The sequence below is a fragment of the Venturia canescens genome, chromosome 10 (genome assembly GCF_019457755.1).
Source record: "Venturia canescens isolate UGA chromosome 10, ASM1945775v1, whole genome shotgun sequence".
Lineage (NCBI taxonomy): Eukaryota > Metazoa > Arthropoda > Insecta > Hymenoptera > Ichneumonidae > Venturia > Venturia canescens.
In genome coordinates, this window is record NC_057430.1 from 13,673,700 (window position 1) to 13,698,291 (window position 24,592).

At 39.4% G+C, this 24,592-nt stretch overlaps 4 protein-coding genes across 5 annotated transcripts in view; 2 read left to right on the plus strand and 2 right to left on the minus strand.

Moving 5' to 3' along the window:
* The first annotated feature begins 119 nt into the window (after nt 1-119).
* On the plus strand, nt 120-12,611 carry rod (rough deal). 2 transcript variants are annotated; one of them, XM_043431045.1, is made up of 30 exons: nt 120-2,974; nt 3,046-3,287; nt 3,564-3,668; nt 3,753-3,876; nt 3,961-4,112; nt 4,186-4,385; nt 4,506-4,978; nt 5,052-5,240; nt 5,387-5,808; nt 5,903-6,071; nt 6,145-6,240; nt 6,310-6,501; nt 6,581-6,711; nt 6,818-6,923; nt 7,015-7,255; nt 7,327-7,471; nt 7,549-7,706; nt 8,070-8,303; nt 8,375-8,890; nt 8,953-9,156; nt 9,228-9,343; nt 9,426-9,535; nt 9,609-9,730; nt 10,145-10,527; nt 10,621-10,985; nt 11,133-11,324; nt 11,508-11,739; nt 11,820-12,122; nt 12,201-12,284; nt 12,363-12,611. In XM_043431045.1, the coding sequence occupies exons 1-30, from the start codon at nt 2,837-2,839 to the stop codon at nt 12,405-12,407; spliced, it is 6,189 nt and encodes a 2,062-aa protein (XP_043286980.1). In that variant the 5' UTR covers nt 120-2,836; the 3' UTR covers nt 12,408-12,611. The 2 variants fall into 2 exon arrangements, with proteins under 2 accessions (XP_043286980.1, XP_043286981.1); XM_043431046.1 differs by having other exon boundaries at nt 8,381-8,890.
* Nucleotides 12,498-14,121, minus strand: LOC122417512 (mitochondrial transcription rescue factor 1). Its single transcript, XM_043431048.1, has 4 exons — nt 13,698-14,121; nt 13,347-13,477; nt 12,883-12,955; nt 12,498-12,790 (listed from the first exon to the last, which is right to left on the minus strand). The coding sequence occupies exons 1-4, from the start codon at nt 13,938-13,940 to the stop codon at nt 12,614-12,616; spliced, it is 624 nt and encodes a 207-aa protein (XP_043286983.1). The 5' UTR covers nt 13,941-14,121; the 3' UTR covers nt 12,498-12,613.
* A 34-nt stretch (nt 14,122-14,155) lies between these two features.
* LOC122417511 (uncharacterized protein C1orf198 homolog) lies at nt 14,156-16,451 on the plus strand. Its single transcript, XM_043431047.1, has 2 exons — nt 14,156-14,635; nt 15,247-16,451. Exons 1-2 carry the CDS (start codon nt 14,342-14,344, stop codon nt 15,859-15,861), a joined length of 909 nt encoding a protein of 302 aa, XP_043286982.1. The 5' UTR covers nt 14,156-14,341; the 3' UTR covers nt 15,862-16,451.
* Nucleotides 16,452-16,729: 278 nt separating this feature from the next.
* The window catches only part of ft (cadherin-related tumor suppressor fat), a 56,709-nt gene continuing 48,846 nt past the window's right edge, over nt 16,730-24,592 (minus strand). Inside the window, exons 11-17 of the mRNA XM_043431034.1 lie at nt 24,139-24,418; nt 22,609-22,890; nt 21,870-22,440; nt 21,101-21,544; nt 20,577-20,949; nt 20,137-20,355; nt 16,730-19,830 (exon numbers count right to left, since the gene is read on the minus strand). Of these exons, the coding sequence (XP_043286969.1) occupies nt 17,695-19,830; nt 20,137-20,355; nt 20,577-20,949; nt 21,101-21,544; nt 21,870-22,440; nt 22,609-22,890; nt 24,139-24,418 (4,305 nt within the window). The 3' untranslated portion in view covers nt 16,730-17,694. The remainder of the gene's footprint in view (nt 19,831-20,136; nt 20,356-20,576; nt 20,950-21,100; nt 21,545-21,869; nt 22,441-22,608; nt 22,891-24,138; nt 24,419-24,592) is intronic.

The window sequence follows — 24,592 nt, forward strand, 5'->3', positions numbered from 1 at the left end:
ATTTTCTCCCCCTCCTTCGATCATTAATTAAGTTCATCCGAATACAAAACGTGCCTGTAAGTGAAAATATCTCTGTGTGTGCGTTTTGAAAATTGTACGAAATTTTGAGTTTTCATTCGTTTATTTAACGTTCGAGTAAAACATTTTTTGTAATATTTAAGATTTCGAAAATTAAAGCATGTCAGTTAGACTTTCAATGGTTTCGGGGAAAAAAACAACTAAAGTGCTATTGAGAATGAACTTTTGATATATATATATTTTTTTTTATAGCACGTCTATGTTTTCGTATAACTTCATCGAATAAGTATGGAATCTCTGATTAATTGAAGGGAGGACAAAGTTGAGCTTCGCTGCGTTGCTTATCGAGTTGAAGGTAAAAGCATATGATCGCTTGTGAAATTCGGAACGAACGTGTTCCGTAAATAATAAAGAAAACGAAGAAACCACACGATGATAAATGGAGGAAGGACTTTAGATGCTACAAAAAGTTACAAAAACAATTGATTGACTGTCGGAAATATTGGGAGGGGTCCCTAGCACCGGAAGTGCATGCAAATAAATGGAAAAAATCAAACGACGACACTGAGGCAATCGTGATTGCAAACGAGGAGGCTTGACGAGATGAAGAAAGGGTCGAAAAGGGTGTGTGATAAAAGCTGCAATGCGTCATTGATGTGACGTTCTGTGCACTGAATACTGACAAAAGGTTGAAAAAAAGTGCTCTCCGAGGATAAAAAACTACGTCAAAAACCGATCGAAATGTCGATCAATGAAAATCGAAAATCCTGATTGAGATGAAGCAAAATAAATATACTTGACAAAAAAAACTCCTGCTGAGAGTATCACGATGAACTATCCGTTGCAAAGATAGTTTTCTTCATTATAATTCATATTACGACTTATTGTTAAGACGAAAAACTCGCGAACATGGGAAAATTTTAAAAACGCGAAAACCCTCACGATATAAGAAGACGAAGAAGAAGAAGCAAAAAACGGAAATTTACCGAAAGAAAAAAAAATTATAAAATTAACGAAATCGTAAATTAACTATAAAAAGTACTCGCGTAAAAGCCTGCAGTAGCACCAACCACCTCTTCCTATTATGAAAACGAGAATGCAAACGAACAAAATATGCAGAACAATGCATAGTCTGTAAATCGTTCATCATCAATATACACAAACACAGAGAAAAAAAACACGTTCACCGTCACTCTAGGGGTGCGACACACACATACACACATAAGACAAGACACAAACACACTGCTGATAAGAAAAAAAAAACAACAATTAGTACGAAATACGCAAGAAGATGAAAGATTTATTATAGATAGAAAACGCATCGTGTCTATTGGCTGCCAAGTGCCGATTTATTAACGGTTGGATCTAGGTATGATTGAAAATATACTTAAAAAAAGAGGAAAAGAAAAAACAATGAAAAATGAAAAAAAAAAATGAAAAATTTTAAACCTAGTATCGCGTAATCTTGAATATTATTAATAAAAAGATGAAAAGAATTTAAAAAAAAAATAAAAATAAAAAAAAACAAAAAAAAAACATTGCCGAGGCGATAACCACGTGGGTTCCGATGATTCTGCTCGAACGGAACGTAGAAAAATAAATAAACAAGAATGAACAGGGAACGTTGTCCCCGCCTGCCCGCTTTTGGGCTATTACGATTAAATGTGAAAAAAAAAACAACAAAAAAGATAATTTGTCGAGGTGTTCTATATATATATATATATATATATATATATGTTTATACATATATATAAATATAAATATGCATAGATTGCAAATTGAGCTGTTCCGCGTGTATCTTCGCCCGTGTGGTACACGCGAGTTCTAGGTTCCATCTCCCTCGGAGGAATGTCTGGAAGATTTGCGGCTCTCGTCGTTATTTTATATATATATATATTCATATATATATTTATATATATATTAATATAAATATATATGACATGATCATCGATCTATTCGCGCACTTGCCTGTGTTTATTTAATTCAGGATGCGCCTTTATGATCCATTTCGATGATGGAACAAAAAATATATACTACTATTGTTATTATTTACAGCCTATTTTCAAATTTCATTTTATGATAACTGCGATATAGTATGATATATATATATATATAAATATATATATATAATTATAATCTTAATGATAATGATATTATATGATATATAACAATGAAGCAAATAAATGAATATAAATGTCAATTTACGATGAATATTTTTGTTCATCAATGCACTGCCAAAGCTACTGGGTTCGTTCGATTTGGATTTGGAACTCTTTTGAAAAGGAAGCACATCGTTGATAATTTCCACTGTTCGATAAAGTTTTGGGTTTTTTTTTATCCAGGAAGAACTTTTCTATCACACACACGCGCACACACGACGCGAAAAGAGGTATTTTAGTATCGACTGAGCGTGTTTCACATATATAATTTCTTACTAGAACTTGGAACAGGCGCCATCTACCAAATGATGACAAACTTAGTTTGATCCGCTGAACGGCAGCACTCGTATCTGGTTCAAAAAATGACCGTTTGAATTTCAAACACCTGTTGATTTTTAGCGTATTGGCAAAGGTGTTGGAGCGGGATGTTGTGATATATTTTTTTTGCATTATTTGTTGACTTTGAATAGTGCGGATTGAGGAATAAATCATGAGGTCAATCAAATAGTTATTGAATTTTGTTGGACGAATTGGAGTTGTTTTTTACATTCGAATTTCGCAGCTGACAACTAACTCTTTGCTTCGAATGTTAGTAAATGACATAATAGGACTCGAAATGATAGTTTTGTGATACCTAATAAAATCGTCTGCACGTGAAAATGGCTTCGTGGAATAAAGTTTCTTTAGGCTTCAATGCCGACGATGAAACTGTGAATTTCGGAGCAAGGACAGTCGTCGAAAATGGTGGGTCGATTTTCGAGACTACGACGCTTGCTATTGTCCAATCTGAAGGAGAGGTTTGAAATTTTCTATTGCACCATCCTTCTTGTTTGGAAACACCAAAAGCGTCATATACATTTTTGTATAGGTCCATGAAGATCCAAGTGTTTCAGCGTCTGTTCAATATTCCAAACTTTGTGTTGCCATTGATAAGTCTGTAACCATCTTCGCTGATGAAACTTGCCAGGAGATCGTCCTTAGTGTTGGCTTTGATGCTCTCACAAAAACTTATCGTATGTCCAAGGATGGCAATTTCGTTTTCATTGCTCTGGACAGCGGTGTTTTGCATTGTTTGCATATTCCCAGTGGCGGCAAACAAGTTTTTTATGAGTACAATTATTTTTCATCTTTCGAATGCTCTTTAATTTGCAAAGTTACTTAAACAAAATAATTCATGGTTCGCTAATGCTTATTATTTTTTCTAGTGACTTTTCACCTTCCCATGAGCTTTTATTGGTGTTACGTTATCAATTATCAAATGAATAATGCATAGTTACTTTAACTTATCTGATATAATTTTTTTCTCAAATTCTGTGTGATCTTTCATCAAAGTGGTTTGAGGTCTGTGAGTGAAATATTTCTTTCTTATTTATTCCTATATTGCAGAAATGTTAATGAAGAATTTGGTGACACAATAGTGGAAATATTCCTACAAGAGGAGGAGTATTATGTGAATGTTGTAATCGTTGCTGTCAGTGGAGTCACTTATGGGTAAAATTATACTTACTGCAAATATGAATTAGTTTTTATGTTTAAGCCTAATTTGCAAAATTTTTAGTTATATCTTGTTTCCAGCATTGAAAAGTTGAATACAACATTGCTACATTCTGCTCTTATGCAGGATAATGATGAGGAGCTCGATAGTATTGTGGAAAATATAAAATTGATCAAAATTTTTGAAGGCACCAAAACTGTTGCGGTAATTTATTAAAATCAAATAAAGCAGAGAAATCTTTTTTGAAGTTTTGGACTAAAGAATTTTCATTGCTGTTTTGATTACCAGGCAGCGAGCATCAATTTGGAACGTCCTTTGGACGAATTATCGATAATAACTATTGGAAACAGTATTCATTTGTGGCCGAGTAATCGTTCCTGCTCTCACTCAAATTCGTTCCATTTTAGTTACAAGAAAGTTCAGTTTGTCGATAAGTATGGGTAAGGATTCCAAGGAAACATCTTATTGGTGGAAATTAAACAGTTCAAGTAATCGAATTATGTTCTTTTGCAGTGCAATTGTTTGTCTGCGCGATGATGGTTTTTTGAGTGTCCTTTGTCCTGAAACGTTATTATCAGTGAAAATATGGCATACTCCCATTGTTGATTTTGTCACTACACAAGATGATACCGACAATCACTATCAGTTGATTGTCCTAACGGCTGCAGAAAAAAGTGCAGCAACAACCACCTTGATGCTTCTTTCTTTTCCGGGTATTCTTATTTTATTTTCTTTCTCGATTCATTTGACAGTGGTGATTATGACATGATTTACGTTCATTATTGAATCATTGATTGAATTTGTTTTCACGTAATATTGTTCATTTCCCTAAGATTTCGAGCGAAAATTGGAAATCTCAGTTCCTAGGACAACGTATTTGGTCGATCTTGTGGGCAGCTCTCTCGAGAATATAGTTTTTCTCGAAGGAATCGTAAACGATGAAACCAGACAAGTTGATACGATCAGAGTGAAAGCAATTGTTGAGAACAAGCCAGAGTATCGTTTGGAGAGATTTCTAAGACGCGGACAATTCAAAGAAGCAGAATCATTCGCTGATAAATTTGGTTTAAATCTGGATCCCGTGCATGCGGCAAAAGCAGCCGCTTTCGTAACTCAACTCGGTCCGTGGTCAAACAGCGAAACAAACAACGCTGAAATATTTCAACTTTTCATCGACACCTTGGATAAAATAAATGACGTTAAATATGTTTACGATTGTTGCAATAATGCTCTCACGTCGAATTATAAACAAACGCGACAACTTCTTTTGTACGCTCGTCAACGAATCACTGAAACGAATATCCAGGTTTTCATTCATTTTTTTTCATCGAATACGCATCTTCGTGCTAGTATTTTATATTTTAATCTATCCTTCGTAGGAATCCAAGGACCATGATTTCGTCTCTTTGCTAAAAACGCTCAATTCGAATTTGAAAAAACTCGAAACTTTTGAATTTATTCGCACAATCAAAAATGAGGCTGAACAGGAAGACTGTCGAAATATACAAGAATGGATCAAATTTTCGAAGGTCGATTTGTTACAGGAATGCCTCGCATTTCTGTCCCTCGTGAGTTTTCACTGATTTTATTTTATCAAGATCTTATTGCTCACCTAAAATTAACTTCCAGAAAAAAGTCAATTTTTCAAGCACTTTTGAATCGTTTCTCAAAAAAATGTTTTCTGAAATATGAAATTAGATATTTTCATATTTAGGGTGAATTGGAAGTGGCAGCTGCGATATGGACGAGACATTTGCCAGAATTGACGCTGGTAATGAATTCGAGCATAGTCAAGAAAATTTTAGATTCCATTTCGGATTCTACTCATCCATCTAACCTGAGACCATGGCTCAGTCACTTTGTGCCTTCGGTTATTTCCTTGCTACCAAGTGCTCTGCCCGAAATCATTCAATGGGGTTACGAAAAAACGCGATCTTTGGAAAAGTACAATCGAAAAGAATGGCCTCAGGTTGGTTTGGATTTCGCTCATCATTTGGTCGATCTTTTCACTGTTCGAGAATCGCATATATCGTTTAATTGTAATCAACAATACATGAGCAGAGGTTCCGATCTTCATCGACTTATGGCTCTTGTTCGAGCTATTACCGAGTTATTGGAACTCAAAACCCAGCACAGGTTTGATTTATTGTTCAAAATTTTCATACTTCTATGGCATTAATGTGTAATTTCATCCAACAAATCTGTAATATTGCCTTTTCGCTTTTGCAAGAATTGTACTGCCCCTGCAAATTTATCTCGGCGATCCGATGATCGTTGTGCATCAGCTGCTCGACAAGGCCCTCGTGGAAGCAATACCACGGCTCATCGAAACATTTTTGGAACAGTACATCCGGACCAATTCACTAAAGAACGATCAAGTCTTTTGTTCCTACGTGCAGGTACCAGAGATTATTTTTACAGCCTTCAAAATCTTTCTGTGGCTCATTGATAATTTTATCATTTTATTTTCAGTCGACGTTGAAAAATTCAAAGAGTTGGTGGTTCTGGGAAAAAGCGCCATGGGAGGAGAGAATCGCAACTGTTATCAAACACATACAAGATGTTCAGGTAGAAAAATAACGAAAAAACGAAAAACATTCAGAAACGCAAATGATGAATTTTTTCTCAATTTTCCAGAATCGACTTCAACAAACGGTTGACGTACTCGGAAAATCTCCGGTACCTTGGAGCCCTACGATTATTGCGCTAGCGGAGGCAGCCTCCGATTTCGATCACCCTCTTGCATCGAAAATTCGTGCGGAAAGAAACAGAGTCACTATCAAATTGATCCTAAAAAAGTATGGTTACGCCCAGATCGGATTATGCACGGTGAATATCGACTTTCCAATTGTCTTGTTTCTCCCTTTCGACGATCTGAAGTAGCAAATAACGAGCAATTGATTCACAGAAGTTATTTCGATATATAATAAAACAAGATCGAAAGGATATGATCGATGATATTTGCGAGCTCACCAAATCAGATAATCATATGAAAACAGAAGCATTCACCTTTTGCATCAATCATCTCTTAAAATTGGGGTAAGATGTCATAAATAAATAGATAATATGACATAAAACAAAAAACAATCAAATAATAAAATCATCATATCTTAAAAATTAATGATTTTATTCCTTTGCTGGTCAGTCACATCGATCGAGCTTTGGAAGTTTTGCGCAACCTTGATGATCAAACACGTCAGCAATGTTGTCAACAAGTAATTTGTGTTATCAAAACCCAACTGCATTCCAAGGTATTTGGTAATATATCATTTTCTCATAATATCCAAAAAAATATCCTACATTTCCATCCGGTTTGGATTTCAAACATTTATACCTGTTCAGGAGAGAGATGCTTGGTTGACCAATTACATGGAGGCTCTGGGACCGATCGGGAACCAACTTTGCGAAGTGCTTTCTCAACAAAATAACGTACCCATTGACTCAAACGATTTTTTGCGAGATATACCAGTTTTGAAACGCATCAATAAGCTGCGTGAAAAATTCAACGTCTGGGTAACTTTCGATGATTTTTATGCGTCGAAGAATCTCGCGTTGAAAAATTATATCAATCAGGTGGTTTCTGGTGAGATAATCTTTAATCTCGATTCATAAATTATATCAGTCAAACAAATAATCCAATGTCATTCCCAACAGATTTGAAAAATGAGGAAAAATCAGTGCTCAGATGCTGTCAGAATCTGGAGAAAGTTTCAAGTCTTCTCGGTCTTCCTTCTCTTCAATCTTTGCTCATGTTTTTCAATGAAACTAAAAACAAGGCGATACTGAAACATTCCATAACGTGAGAACATCATTTGAACTTTGTTTTTCTTTTTGTTCTTCATTTTTATACTCATTTGCTATCATTTTTGTTCGCAGTCGGATGTATGAAAGTGGAATTATGTCGGAGGACGATAGCTTTTACCTGAAGGAGTTATGCATGGCGTGGATGACGAATGCTGATCGGGATCCTATAACTTCGAGACTCTTGTTGAATGTCTGTGCCTCGAATCTGGTCTCGGGTTATGGCCAATCAGGTGCGTTCGCTGCTTCATGACTCCTATTACAAATTTTGCTGGACACCTTTAATCTCAAATATCGTTTCATGACTTCCAATTCTAATATTGTTTCGAATTATTTTAAAACCGGTATTTCGAGTTGTTTTGTTCTATGCATTCTAAATTTGAATTTTTCTAGTCGTTTTTTGAATTTTCAAGTACCGTTTTTTTTATTCAGCTCATAAAATTCTCATGCACCCACGCAAATTTTCTACTAAACTGCAAATTGGACACCTTTTAACGAATGCCCTTTATTTAGGCGTTTTTTTATTTTTCGCATCTTCCCCCTTTTCGGCCACATTTTTTATTACTATAGCATTCATTTATTCAATTGGATTCAAGCCAACTATATGGAAGCTATAAGTTGCCACAATCAAGTAGCAGCATATGTAGAAGTCATTGGTCAAGAAGAAGTTCCTTACCAATCGGCGTTAGGAACGAAAGATTCGGTATGGAATTTTGACGAGCAGAGTTACAGCTTGTATTCAATTTACGAGGATGCTGCAATTTCTTCAGGGAATGAATTATCTTTGGGATTATTCAAAGATTCATCGAAAATAATACAATTTTACGAAGGTAAGGAAAGAGTTTTTTTCCTTGTGACGTTCATGTTATCCCCTAAAAACTAAATTGCTAAAATTATTTAGATACAGAATGTTCGAGCGATGATCAACCGGAGAAGAATGATTCGAGTACCGAATTAGAAATCCAATTATTGGTCAAGGCTCATATGGAAAAAGCAAAGCACATTCAGAACGAGCACCACAGTTATGCTGCCTTGCGCATTTCCAAAAATTTACATTATTCGTTGAGTGCATTTTCATCGGTTGACGCTACAGTACTGACAGAGACACGAGCTGCATTATCGTCCTGTCTTTACACGCTCTTGAGAAAAATCGTCAGTGCAAGATCCCTCGACGTTTGTTTGGGTCTTTCCTGCCTCTTGATGCTGACTGAATCTGAAGCTATTGAATGGTTCAAAGTAGCAGGACGATCCCTCCAAAGTGATCTTCTCAGGCATCGCGAAGTTGTTAATTTAGGATGCGAATATTATCGCATTATCAAACGTGAAACTTTGTTTCACGAGTTGTATAATTTAGATCGACAGAAATTGTTGCATCGTTGGTCTCGGAAGCTTACCGAATACGGAATTTCTTATCAAGGTACGTAAACTATATTTTTTAAATGGAATTTTGAACTCACTTCACTTATTTTTCTTCAACAGAAATGTTTGCCAGTGATATGGAACAAAAACGCAGTATCCTGGAGCGAATCATGCACTTGAAGTCATCCCCTTTAATTTCTTTGCTCGAAGATTTTTGCGACGATTTTGGTTTCAACAAAGACGAATGCTTTTTACTGTATCTCGAAGTATTATTGAGCAGCTGGCAGCCACGAATGAACTTCACAACTGTTAATGGGAGAAAAGGTGTTGACAGTGGTTTTTAATCTTCGGAGCCTCCATGTGAAAGAGTATTTATTTATTTATGTTTTTTTTAGAATTGAAGATCGACGAAAACGACGTACGCAATTTGAACGTAAAGTGTGGAGAAGTTGCAGCCAAAATTCAAGACAAGGCTTTGCTAAAAAGCCATCTAACGAAATTGTCCCCGCAGGTTTGCAATTTCTCGTCAATCTGTTGAAGATTCGGCGAACTGGTGTGATAGTGTAAAAATAAATAACAGCGATTTGTTATAGGTGAATTTTTATCATTACGAAGTCTTTCTTACGATGATCGATCTCTGTGGGGAAAGGAATGTCGAAAGGATCGAACTCTTTTGCTTCTTGAAAAATTACACGCGTTATGGGTGAGCTCTATTATGAAAATATGATTTCCGATTTTTTTTTCTATTTTCAACCAAATAAAACTGTGGTTCGTAGATCTCCAACGGAATTCGAACGGGAAGCATGGGCTCTACTTTGTCACGATAACAGTTCTCTACCACCGATATCACAATGGAGATTGCCATTTTTGCCAAAATGTGATCAATACAAACTCATCAGTATGTACAACTCTGATGTTCATCGATGTGCTAATCCTGCTTTGTCAAATTTGAATTTGGGCATTGCACAGACATGCCGGATCAATTTAACCTGGAGCGTTCTCATCGAGTTCTCAAAAATGCTTTCGATCGGTTTCATTTGAAAAAAAGAACTGGAACTGTGCTTATAACATTCTTTCGGACCTCTCAAGCGAAGTCTGACTCTTCGACTTATGACTGGAATTGATTTTGACCTCGAACGATATCGAAACGATTTCCGAACGTGCTAGGAAGTCGTTTAATATTTGCAAAACGATTTCGTGTTCAAAAATCTGTCAGAGTCTAAGAACAACTCCGACAATGTATTGGGATTTTCTTTTCAAAATTTCAAACAGTTTCAAGGTTTGAAACTTGTGTATGCTTGAATGTTCACAGTTCCCGAATTGAATCTCAAAACGTACGAGCAATGGTTGAGCATAGCCCCAACGCTGAAGATTCAGTCCCACGTTATTTGTACAATGTCGATAAAGGGCTCGGTAACAGAAGCTTGGAAAAGTTACGTCAATGATGCGAGTCGTTCTCAAGTATGGTCTTTGTATCCGCTGAACAGCGGGTTGTTAAAAGACATTAAAAAATGTATAAAACGAATGGAAGGCCTCGACGGGTTGTACTATGGAACAGCAGCATTATATTTCGTTGTGAATCACACGCCTCAAGGTGCTGATCAAGTTGCTGCGGCCCAGGCGTGTTTCGCTTCCGCCCAACTTTGGGAAGAGCGTTCCGAATTTTTGGATGAAAGTGACGAAAGAATGATCGCCGTGAGTTTCCCTCAACTCAATTACGTTTCCAACCAAAAATTATCTTCCTTCTTTTTTTTTTCAAATAAAATTAAGTTTTATATTTATTTTTAGAAAGTCAAGGACAAATATCTGCGATTGACGTCCAAACATATTCTCCATATTCATGGAGTCGGTGATGACAAATATACGAAACTCATCGGTCAACCAGAAAAGTTGATACGCGAGCTTTACAATGATGAGAGCATACCAGAGCGATTCAAAGGCGCAATACAACACAGGCCCGACATAAATGCAGCTGCAGACGCGTTAGGACGATTATTCTCTTTCAACATGACCACGATGCGTTATAATTTTCTACTTGAATGGCTACGCTTCAATGTATGGAAGGACAAACATAATGAGAGCATGACAATGGGATTTGGAAATTCGATACCAGTTGTTGAGGATGATCGTACCGAAGAGAATAATTTGTTGCGGTAAGCTTCAAAATTTCTATCCTCAAGTTCGTTCCTTGTTCCAGAAATTAGCTACTCCGAAGAGTTTATCAGGTTTTAGTATTCACGAGGTTTTTTTTTCAGACAATACTTCTAACGATTGAGGATTATTCATGTTTTCCGTTTTAGGGCTTGTTATATTCTCGAATCAGAAGATTCGAAATTGCACGTTGGATTTTTAATAAACGTTGCTTTTGCCACCGAAAACGGAGACGACGGATATGGAGCAGGTTTTCGTTTTCGCGCTCTACGAGTACTTCAGTCGATTGTAGACGAAAATGAGTTACAGGATCTTACTAAGCACGATCCCAAGAGCCTACGGTATTTAATTTTCAAAAAATCTGTACAAAATTAATAAACTAAAAAAATTATACAAGTTTTTTTTACACAAAATGAGGTTACTCTCGACCTCGTTATTGACATCTGGAGTTCATTTTACTGCATATTAATTTGGGATAATGTATGAATCATCGCCAATTCTTCAATATTTTATTGAACTTTCAGGGAATACATGAAATCTTTGCGGTATCTCGACGAATTGGAGCGTTTGGGTTTAGCTTACACTCTCACCAGTTTTGAAAATTACTGCAAACGTACATTGGCACAAATACTCCTAAAAAATCTGAATTATGTGCCTCGAGCTCTGAGTTTGATTATACAGATTTGTATAGATTACAACGTTCACGATCACTTGCTGTTGGACGCGACGTTGGAACGAATGGTCAAGCTGTCAATGGTACGATGGAATGAAAAAAAAACTTTCAGTTCTTGCTGTGTAAATAATTTATAATTGTCTCTCTCTCTCTCTTTCTGCAGGTGGAAGAATTGGAAAAATTTTTACCGATCATAGGAACTATGACGATGATAAGCGGCTCCGGTTACACAGCCGGTTGGCAATTAATTGTTGCAACTCCGTTTATGAGACTCGGTCCTCGACCTACTCCGGAACAATTTTCAGATTGTGTTCGATTATTGAGACTCTTGCATGCATGTCCAGTCATATCGAAGCTGGATTTTAAAGAAATAATCAGTCAATGCTTTCACTGTTCAGGAGCAGTGCATTTTGCAGCTGCTCTTTTGCCATTTCTCCCAGAAAACGATCAACATTACGTTATGGAGGTAAAATTTGTTAAAGTGATCCCTTCGCAGTATGTTATTGAAAGTTTTTAATGGAAAAATTTGTTTTTTTGGTTTCAGAGATTTAAAACTGTACCTAATCTCACAAATGTCATTGACCGCTTAATTGAGCTGTCATCTCTAGGAATATTGGTCACCTCACAAGTAAATAATTTGCTGATTGATTCACCTGCATTTTTATGGCACTTATGACAGATGAACTCTGGGTTTTGTATGTTTCAGACTTTCGTTACATTGAAAGCCATTTCGGCAGATGGTTTAGAGTGAACGAAGCGCAATAAAACGGTCAACACAACTTTACAGTATAATCGTAAATCTGATCTCTGGTAAAATGGTAAATGATTAATTTTCAGCAGCTGTTATTCCTTTTATATTGATACTGTTACATGTACATAAATATTCATATAAGAATATTAAGAGACCTGGCCGCCTCTATCAGCAAGCATTGAAATACATATTTTTGTACAATGATTCTACGTCGATTCGTCATCATAATTCTCTATAAGCAACGATTTGTCCTTGGTGTATTTAATTCGTATCGAGTCTTCCTGACTCGAGGCTGACAGAATCGTGATTCGTGATACCACTAGGAAATCAGGATTCTTTGGACTTGGACCACGAACCACATCTACGATATCACCCACACAAATCTGCAAGAAAAATATGTACCTAAAAATTATTGTCCTTTTTCTTCATTCAACTTTCTCATCTTCAGATCTGAGAGAAAATATTCATTTTTTACCTGCTGGCTTTTCTTCAAAACTTTTTCTCCATTCACACGAATCTTACTGTCGTATAGCGCATATTCCACTTTACTGTAAAAATCATCTGGATTTTACTCCGATCCCGTAAAGCAAAATTTTTCAAACACAAAATCCACAAGAGGGTCAAGTATGAAATGTTTCTCGTATACAGAAATATAGATGAATCATACATTTTTATCTTCATTTTTGAAAAATAAGGAAATAACGGCGTGCAATTGACTTGTGATCGATCGATTAACAAAATTGTTTCTGACCTTGTTGCAAGGGATTAGAGCCAATAGTAACCACATGTTTTTTTGTCCATGACGATACATAACTAATGAGTTTTGGCCTTAAGGTTAGATGCAAAATGCTCTGTCAATTTTGATGTTTTTTTTGAAGTGTATAACACTAAATATTAAAGCATAAAGCTGAGTCAAAATGGAATTGAAATTTTCTTTACTTGCGTGCCATGCCAAGGCAAGATTTTATAATAAGATCTACTCTTGTAGAGCCAACTTGAATGTATAATGGCTTTGAATTGGGATCTCCATCCGTTTCATCATCCCATTCTTCCTCATCGCTTTCTTCATCCTGGGTTCAACACAAACGTACATCACTCACATTGAAAGTGAATTGTGATAAAAAAAAAACTGACTTTGAAAATGAAGCAGAGTCCAAGTTCTATTCCGAAAGATTGAAATTTCAAAAAATTTTCACTCATGTTTCTTAAAAGTGGTTTGAAAAACAACTAATAAAGACAATTGCAATAAAGTAGTAATCCCTCAGTACAAGGTGCAATTAGCATAAGTACCTGTGGCAATTGTTTTTTTTTCTTCCTCGATTTGTGTCTTTTGCACGTGCAAAGTAAATCATTGTTTCGGTTATTCTGTAAAATATTTGCTTGAAACCGATTGAGCGAAGTTTTATCACACGAATCGTGGTTGCTTTGGAGCCTCAAATTTGAGGCTAAGAAGTGAATTTGTCGAACACGTGTACAGGTCAGTGGACGTGATATTTTCGACGTGAACAAACATGTTAAACGTCGTGCGAACATATTTCTAATTTATTAATTTTTAGAATGCTTTTGCAAGTTTACGGAGCAGTTATATAAATTGTTTACATATTTGAGATGCTCAACTTTAGAGCGCCCGTTCTATCAGAAATTTTGTATTGTGGATTCTCTTTTATAAACAATTTAGCGGATGGTGGCGGTGGCGCCCCTACTGGAGCTTTTTGTTTGTACCAATCGCCTGCTGGGCTGCTCAGCTCGCACGACGACTCCGAGCGAGCGAGTGTCAGTCAAACAAAAAAGCAGTGTTGTGTTTACTAACGACGCTGGGCGTCAAACTGATTTTCGATGCTCATTGTAAAAGAAATTCAGATAAAAAAAAAAATGAATTACAATTGCGTGTGATTTGTCTAATTAAAAACACAGCTCCGTACTGAGAAAATATAATGACAAACAGATCATTGAGTTCCATCGCCGAAGAATATTTGTACAGTATAAATCCTCTGGCTCAGAGAATCGGCGAGGATGTCACTGCAACGAAGGAGGCTTACGAGGGTCTTTGGAATGCTCTCAGCACAGCCGAAAAAAATCAAGCTATCGACGAAACAATAATACAACCTGAAGTTGCTCTGAAGTATACGCATTTGAAAAATGTTGAATGTCGCAAGGACTTGCCGGATTCCTATCCAAAATTGCGAATTCACACGGGCTTGAAATACGTCATTGATGAAACGGGTTCTGTAAGTACAATTCATTCTTTGCAGAAGTATCTGTTAATTTTTTTTTCACAAATCAATAAGAAAAGCATGTCTGGTTTTTTATTAGTACACAAATGATCAGTAGTTTATTACCCAAGAGCACTGCAGCCCAGAAAGTTTTATGTTGAAGAATCTAAACGTCGTTACCTTCTCATTTTCCAATCTAATAACGATTTTTATTGTAAAAATTTTCATCAAAGCTTGTTCTTTTCTGGAACCCAACAAAGAAAATTTCAAGTTGCGAGAAAAATTTTGATCTATAGGTAGGAAGCGTTGAAAATGTTGAACTTTTAATGAGAACTTTCTATGTTAGCTTATCATTCATTATACCTAAATTATCATGGATAAAATTGAAAATGAAGTACGGAATATAAATTTCTCATGACAGGTACCGCACAGTTCTTCAATGATCTTTTCACAGTTACTCCGTTTTTATTTTCCCAAACTCCTTGGCTTACTTGCTTGAATGAATAACAAACTAAGAGGTTTTCCTGAGTGATGAATGCTCCTTAGATTTATTATCATTGTCTTTTCCACGATCTTAGTAAGAATATCTTTTTATATTCATGAAAAATTTCAATACCTTTTCTTAGACTCTCCGTTGGCGTGATGAACATTCCGGCCCATTTTCTTTTCTGACTCAATCTCAGATGAATTTAAATTTGTCTGATGGATCTGAGAGCCCAGATGGGAAAAATTGCGGTTCAGAGTATCAGGCAGATTCGTCACGTTTCACTAGTCCGAGAGTGGAAGATAGCAGCGTTGAGAGTTTCCTAGACGATTATGGCACGCCTTCGGACAGACTTAACTTCTACCAGTCCGACAGTTATTCGGACGGAGTCTTCAAAAATTCAGACACTGCAAATTTGCTGAACACTTGTTCAAGCAACGACAATACCGCAGGCAGTATTTTCACAAAACTGATTAACAAAACTTCACTGCTCAAAATGACAAATAACGTTTCGAGTGTAGACGATGACACAGAGATTTTAGTATCGCACAAACATACCGCAAGAGTCACCCAGAAAAACGGAATTTCTAATAGAAATCAGATGAATTGTAGTTCGCTACCAAAATCTGGAGACATCAACGAATCCACCGCTTTGTTGGACACTTCTAGCTCTTACAGTAGTTTCCAGTCCTCTCAAACAATTCAGGAGGATGCTGCAATTCCAAAGACTGGTTTTGAGTTCCTTGATAACTGGTAATTTTCGTCGATTCAATAATTCTTTCGTGATTACGTTTGTCTGATGCATTGGAAATGTTTTAAATAGTTTTCAAGACGTAGTTTCAGCTGTTGAATACCAGAAATATGATTATTCACTGAAAGCTAAAGTAAAACATTTTCAACTGTTTTTCTCTGTATGAACGTTCATCTTATACTCGTATGATCGGTGAAATTCCAAAGATGCATTGGTTGAGATTTACAGACTCGCGATATTGTGCGTGGCAATACTCTTTTACTGTGCGTGTCTAGCCTTATAAATGAATATTCAATTTACGTAGTTTCATGATAAACTGAAACATGTGAGCTCTCTCGTAACAGGAATAAAAATGCGTCTCCGCGCCAAAAATGTATTGGAGTTCGCAAAATTTCCTTTTCTACCTTTTGTATACCTTTTTTTTTTTCTACACGAACGAACCAAGTATTTATAGGATTAAAGTACAAGTAGCACCCGATGATTGTCGAGAATACGACATTCGCAAACTATTTTAATGTCTCTCTCGTCCGGCTGTGGGCGATAAAACAGGCAACTTTTTTATAATACGATTATTTGAATAAAAAGACGTATCCGTACTTGGCTTATGATTCATGCACTTCTAGGACTCCCCAGTTTTGATGATAGACTATCGTCTTATTGCCGGACATGACAACGTACAATTTTTCTCATGGTTATTGAATTTTTAAGGTCACAATTTTATCTGCGTTCTCTGTGATCGAAACTAGAATGTTGAAAATCCTTAAGGAGTATAAAGAAACCGTCTCCACTCTGCGATGAGTCGTGAGGATGTTGTTTTTTTTTTTTTTTTTTTTTACTTTTTTGATTCCAAGAGGGATAGTAACAGGAAGCGGAATTTAAAAAATTGTAAATTTTATTACAAATATGGTAAACAGTGAGACTACATCTACATTTGTTTATATCACTAAATATCCACTCATACATTTGCAAACTCGTTTCTCTAGCGTGTTCGTTTGTTCGTTTTTTTTTTACAACAAATAACTCCTCTCCTGGATTCATTATTTACACGGACGTTTGTCTTTTTGTATATAATTTACAATATTCTCGACGCTAAATCAAGAATAAATATATATATTTATGTTCACTTCATGGCGATATATTAGGGGGCTGTTAAAATCAGTCTCGCAACGTTTTATTTTTTATTACGTAATAACGATTATGCGTGATAATTCTGCTATGGCTAGGAATGGCAAGAATCATGAAACGCGTGCACTTTCCCCAAACTGCATATTTCATGGGCGCAAGTTGAACAAACCTTCTTCATATTATTTACAACGTTCGGATATTCGAAAAGAATCATCGGACATGTGAAAATGCAAGCTTTGAATTTCGAATTTCGATGCCTTTGTTAAATGTACATTTATCGAATCTCATTTGAATTTATTTTCGGTATGAAATGGCACCTCGTCCTGATACCGTCTCAGTCACTCAATTTAACAAGACAATATATATTTATATAATTTGTTTCGCCTATTAAAATGATAATATTTACATATGAGCAAAAAGAGAGACATCCTGATACAAGATGTCGAAACCCTAATGAATAAATCGCTACCAACATTTTCTCTTACGATTGAAACGACGAAGAAACGAAAAAGAAGAAAAAAAAAAAATAACGCATGCCAACAAAATCATTGTAATGTACAATTATTTTAACTTTCAGTTTTGTGCACATAAAACGTACACGCACACACGCACACACATTATCCCTTTCTCACACGGACGTCTATAATGGCAAGATCGATTTCCTACTGGCAATAGCGTTGAAAAAGTAATAAGAGATTAGCGAAGAAGAATCGATCAGACATATTCTTCGGAAGGTTTGGGTATACTAGCTGGTAGTCTGAGGGTGCTTGGTACACGATTAGCGCTATCTGGTAATTCGGCAATGTCGATAAAAACGCCGACTAGACTCTCGAAGTTGGGCCCCCAATTGAGAAGATAATCCCAGCTGAGAGCGGTGTTTGCGGAGGGCGAGTCGTTGGTCGGTCTGTAAAGACTCCCCATGTGGGTCGACAAGTCGTCGTCCGAAGCGACGAGGGTGCTGAGGGAGCCTCGAAAGGAGCTGTCGAAACCGTCGTAATTGAGGCTCGGCGGTAGCGGCAAGGGAGGGGGAGGCTTCGAAGATTGGGACGAGTCGTTGCCTCGTTGCGAAACGACAACTTGGTCGACGTCGTTCTGTTTGTTGCCGTTCGTGCCGTAAACGTTGTCCGACCTTTTGTCTCCAACGAGAGAATTATTATCGTACTCTATTTCCGAACAGGTAAAACTGTCGTTTCCGCTCTCATCGGTAGTCGAGGAATTTCTTCTTTCGAGCCTCTCAGGAGGCGGCGGCGTGTGTCGCCTGTGGAGATGGAGGGACGGGTGAGCGGTGGGTCCTCGAGCTTCGCTCGAGGAGCTCACCGCGTCGAGGGTCGATACGAGACTCGAAGTTCTCGGTCGCGAGTTCAATCGCTCGATCTCCTCAGCCGTCAATCCCATCGGGCCCGTCGATACGTTATTTACATTTTCGTTATTCGACTGAGCGACCTTTCGGCTCGCGGTCGAACTCGACAGTTGACTCATTATGGGGGAATTGAGGCTTCTCTCGCTGTTGGAATTGAGGGCGTCCTTGCCGACTCCACCGGAGGATGAAGTCGTCGCTAAGAGAGCACTCTGCAGAGGCTTACCGCTGATGTCGTGAAGCGTCAAAATCCGAGGTTGCTGAGCGGACAATTCGCTGCTCGGTGAGAGCCTCGCGAGCGGTGTACTTTGAAGTAATTTTGGACCGGAGCCTCCGGAAGGTTGTCCGACGCTCGGAGGCGGCATCGCCCGAGGCGGGAAAGCTCCCCCGTGTCTATGCTGTTGTCCAGTGTGCTTGTGGTGGTTCCCGTAGGAGCCTATCGGGGGTGGAGTCGCTTTGTACTTTCTCATTCCGCCGTCTCGGTATCCCTTGTAATGATAAACGATGTCGATGTCGCTGGGTGCTATGGAGCTTGCATTTTCGAGGTCATAGTGTTCCGGCATATCGGGTTCTTGTTGATTGTGCTCGTGGGAGTGAAGAGAGCTCTGACCTCCGGTCGCGGATGGTGGCAGCGGTGGGTGTTCGTCCCTGATCGGAGGAGATTTGGCAACTTCCCGTTCTATTATGTCCGGCCTCTGAGGTCGGTGTTGCTGCTCGTTCGATGGACTCATTTCCCGGTCCTTAAACTTCTTCGACAACAACTCCGGGGCCATGTGACCACCCCCGACGACGCCTCTCAAATCGGAAGCGTCTGAAATGTAAGTATTCTCGTGCCTCGACACCATCGAATCGTTTCCTCCACCTCCCAACGAATTTCCCGTTATTATCGCATTCGTATTCTTGTTCACCACCGACGATGCGTTTTTCTCTTTGTTCTGACGACGCAAACGGAACACGACGAAACTCACCAGTATTGCGACTAGTAAAATCACGAAAAATACGATTACGAGGGTTATCCCGATGCTCAGAGGATCCGCCGCTGCTGCAGCGCTTATCCCAATCGTTCCACCACCGATGCCCGTTCCTAAACCGTCGTAGCCGCCCCCGCAACCCGGGCTCACTTTACCGTGGTTAATCGTTTCCCGCATTATCGAACCCGAGCCATTGAACGGCTGAATTTCGTTGTTTATCGTGAAATTTGCGAGGCAACCCTCGAATGTTATCGGCCTCGAAGAATCGCCGACTCTGTAAACGTCCCGACGCGCTCCGCCCAACGAGACACTCGTCAAATAAGGGTCCAGGAAATCGTGCACTCCGGCCAAATCGAGCTCGTATCCTCGCAATTCTCCATCCACGAGCAATCGCAATACTCGAGAATACGCGTGTACTGTCAAATTGTGCCAACGCCCGTCCGCCAAACTCGTCGACGATGCTCCCGTCATGTTTACCGACGAACCGAGCAACGAGACGTATGACAGTTGTCCATTTCGCAGCTGCAAACAATTTATCCAATTAATTTTCCTTCTTCTCGTGTGCACGAGAAAAATAAACATTTTACCTCAACCATTGAATCGCTTACTCGTTACTCGAAAATCTTTGAATTTTTTTGTTGCACCCACATTCGATCGAAGTCGATCAAAGTTCATTTAAAACGTTACATTTCGACAAATATTTTCCAAGATACACGTTCCATCAAAATTCTTTCCTTTGTTTATCATTTAATGTTTCAAACGACTGCCCCCATATCTCTGCCACGCTTTTATAACGCTGAGCAATTCAAGTGTTCCAGCTGAATATACCTCTATCGAAGTGTAGTGTTTATTGGTCGCTGCATACATCAAAATTCCATCGGGTTTCACAGTGCGAAACATGAGCCCGATGCTTTTGGGTGGTGCTGTAGTAAAAAAGCCGGTTTGATCGGTAGCCGAGCGGTTTGATCGACGATTGCTTCTCGGCCAGACGGTTGAGCCACTGTACATGTACTCCAAAAGTTGCATCCTTCTGTGTTTCTCCGAAACCTACGGGTTGAATAAATGAAAATCTCATTGAATTTCTTAGATGCACGCTAATTTGGCCAAGTATTAAAAATGAAAAAAAAAAAAACATTTTTTTTTAAATTTTCGTCGAAGCTGATCTATAAAAATACACGCGAGGAAACGTGGGAAGAATATTGCGAGTGCGCAACGTTCATTGACTGTTTTCGTGATTTTGCTCTTCGAATCGAGAATTAGGTGGTTACCTTAAACTCCACGAAAGCTCCGTCACTGAGGCGAACAGGTTCGAGCGCACCGTTACAGTTGGGAGCAACGAACGCATCGCAGCGGCAAGCGACTTGATGCCATTTGTCATAACACTTGTGCCCACGTGCGCATGCAGAACTCGAATCGTCTTTTCCGTCTCGGGCACAAGGGCCAATTTCAGATCGCGGACACGTGGATTTGATGCCTCGCGCGGTCAGAGGATTCGACAAATTAAGAGCTCGGCCGTTTATCGATACCGAATGAAGACAGCCCACGAAATCGTCCGAGTGCACCTGGCCGGGACGCTCTAAAACTGGATCGGCGCTCATCAAACCACCGAGCAATAACGGATTGTTGTTGAAATTCAGCGTTCTGCGGAGACAAGGACAAAATCGATTATCCATCATTGCTCCAATGTTTTTAACGCGAATAAACAGTTAGCCGAGGCGCCAATGAATTACTAAAATAAAAAATAAGGAATCTCGGAGAATAAATTAGGGAATCTTGAGAATTTATTACGAACCCCGTGGGACCGACGTCGTCGACGTAACAGGATCCGTCGCCAGGGCGGCAATCCTCGCAAACGTCGCCGTGTTCCCGACAGTGAGAAACGCTCAGAGACGCGACTCTCCCGTACCTCGTAGCAGTGACTTTGCGCCATTTGCCATCGGCCAGAGTGTCTCCGGCTTCGACGGTGATGGTCGTGATCGCGCTCCTCGCGCCTCCGTACGAAAACACGATTCTTCCGTTGATCAATTCCAGCACGATGAAATCGGAACGGCCACCGCTCTGCGGCCCATAGTTGTAAAGGAGAAGCGCGTCGAATTTCGTCGTTGCGAACACCATCGAGATGTCATTCGTGTTGGAGTCGAGAGCCGGAAAAGACATGTAGGACAATTCCTCGAAGCCGAAAGTCGAACGCTCGCAGTGCCTTCCGTAGCGACCTTCGGGACAGCTGCAGCTGTAACTGAATATTTGTAATTTTTCATTAGTCCTCGTTCAGTCGATTGTTCTCGACTCGAAATAAACGTTCCGAACGGTTTTTTTTTTGCAAGAAAACGAAAGTGATTTTTGATGACGAAATCTTTTGTCCCATTTTTCCATAAATTTACAAATCCAGTAAACCGCGTTTGCTCTCATAATGACGGCTCAAATTTTCCTACTTTCTTCTGAGCCGGGGCTCAACAGATTTTGCGAAAGTGTTTAGCAGCTTCCTGCCGCACAATATTTTTCCTCCACAAAAAGATTTTCCGTTAACAATTTTTAAAATAAAATAAATATTGCGGATTTACCCAGGTTTCTGACCGACGCAAAGACCACCGTGGAGGCAGGGATTGGGGCGACAAGAATCGGTAACAGCCTCGCAATGATTGCCGCGATAGCCAGCGCGACACAGGCAAAAGAAGCTCGAGCCGTCCGGGCTTTCTTTGCAGGATCCACCGTTGCCACAGGGGTTGCTGGCGCAGGCGTCACCGCGCTCCAATTCGCACAATTTTCCTTCCCGATCGGCAGGACACGCGCAGGCAAAGTCGTAGCCCATTCGTCGGCACTGTCCGCCGTGGAAACAGGGGCTGGGCGAGCACGGATCCTGCCTTCGTTCGCAGCGTGTTCCAGTGAACCCCTCGCGACATTTGCACATCATCGTTTCGACAATCCTCGGCGAAGTCACGATCAAATTCGGGCTGTTGCTTATCCGAGCTTCTTCGTGGACGAACAGTTGGTCGCTGCAAGTTCCACCGTTCTCACAAGCCTCGTGCTTGCACGGCGAATATCCAATGTTAATGCTCCTCTCTCCCAGCAGCGTTTCAATCTGCTCTCGTTTTTTCATCAGCAAATCTGCCACTTGGTATTTGGCTCGATATCCTGGAAAAAACGTAAATTGAGCCAAATATTCGACCATCGGAAGGTGGAAACTTAATTAAAAAGCTGAATATGAAACAATTGTTCGAATATAACAAAATTTACCGAATGACGGAATCATTATTAAAAGCTGGAATGAAAGTAAATGAAATTTCGATTGAACAATCTTACCCATCGGAGTTTCGATGGCAACGTAAATATCGAGATTTTCGTTCGTTTCACCGATGCTATAAATGAGAAAAGTGTCACCGATGTTGACTGCCAGCTGGAGCATATCCAGCAACGAACGATAATAATTGGCGAGAAAATCGCTCGGTTTGATGGCAGCGATTTGGAGATTGACGCTGTTCTCGACCGTCGCGTTAGTGAAGGTTGTGAAATCGACGCTCACTTTGGATACGACGTCCGAATGTCGACCATCATTTCCAGACACACTCAACGAGTAACCAATACCTGGAGATGATAGAGCACAGAGAAAATTGGTAATTTATGAATATACGCTGCGATGGGCGGAGAAACGAGTATGTGCTTAAAAAAAGATGGAAAATAAGAAGCAATAAAAACAAAAACCCCAAGATGTATATCTTTATTTTTCGTGTATTTTTTAGCCTCGTCGTAGCCTCCAGTCGTTAGTTTGCATTTTATTAGAAGGCGATGCGCGAGAGCAATTCGGCGGAAGAATATTTCTCCCGTTTGTACACGGCAAATAAAATTTCCAAGCCTTAAAATTCACGACTTTATAAACCAGTTTGCTATTACTTTGGCCTACATATACATATTCGAGGAGAGAGAAAGAGAGAGAGAGAGAGAGAGAGATTTGAACGATAGCGCTACGAGATAATGCTCGATCGACACTGAGCAGAGGGGGACCGTTTATTCGCCTCTTCCTCTTCTCGCTATTCTTCCGAACAGTTTGGAAATTTGCCTCGGCCGCTGGTGTTCACTGATCCCCCTTGTCAAATGCATCTTGCATATGCGCTTTTATACCCGTATGATGTACAGGCTGCCTCGGATCGACTGGAATCTCGAGATGGAAAGTTTCGTGTCGTTTTTTATTCGTACACGCACTTTAACCTCTGGTAGCATTAAAACGGTGGGAGATAGAGCAAAAATGCTAAGGACCAATCTTGTAGAGCAGAAAATTTACTACGAAAAAGTCTATAAGAGTTTTTCTTTATTTTCAGTATTTCAGGCCCGAGAGCGCATCCAGAGATATTGCTTCCGTAGAAACCTTTGAAATCTCATCACTTTTCTAGCTAATCTCAAGCCTGAACTACTGAAAATACAAAAAATATGCAAAGAACATTCTCGTGGGAAATTTTGTCCTCTACAAAATTGGTCTCGTGCACTTTAGCTCTAACGCTCACCGTTTCACCGCTGCGAGCGATTCCAGATTCAAGTCCGCGTATCGACATTCTGGAGGAGCCTGTACACGACGATATTGTTGCCCGATGGTTTGCATTAACGCAGCATATTTATCACTTGTTTCTTTTTCATTGAAAATGTCTATAGGAAGACGAAAAGCGCCGCGACGAGCAGGATTTTTTAAACCTTTTTTTCACTATATGAATAATTCAATCGTGAATGGAAAGAGGCTGAGAGAGAGCGAGAGGGAGTGCGAGAGTCAAAAAGTAGTGGTGGTGGTGGTGCAATGCTCGCAATACGCCCGCCGACTAATTTATCAAGTTTCGAGGCACGTACCCGGGGTAATTTTGCTGGTATGTAAATCGCAAGCGATCGGGATGGCGAGTACACCACCGGGATTCGAGCCCTGGATTATTTTGCACGCATAGTCGCCGCTCGTATCTGGATCGTTTGGACGAACATCGCCGATCTTTCCCAAGGGTGTATGACCATTGAACGAATGAACAAGTATGTGAACCGAGCGCGACGTCGACGGACTGTCGTTCTCGTCCAGCACCATTATCGTCACTGTGTGCTCGCTCCTCATCCGCGGGATACCGGAATCTTCCACTTCGACCTATTGCCACATTTCCAAGTTATTATATATCATGAAATCACATTTTCACCAATTACTTAATTGCGCTGATTATTTGGACGATCCTTTTTTTTTTATTTTTTTATTTTTTTTATGGTTTGCTGACTGAAATTTCTCGAGAAACTTCAGTCACTATTTTTTCAGATTCTGCTAATT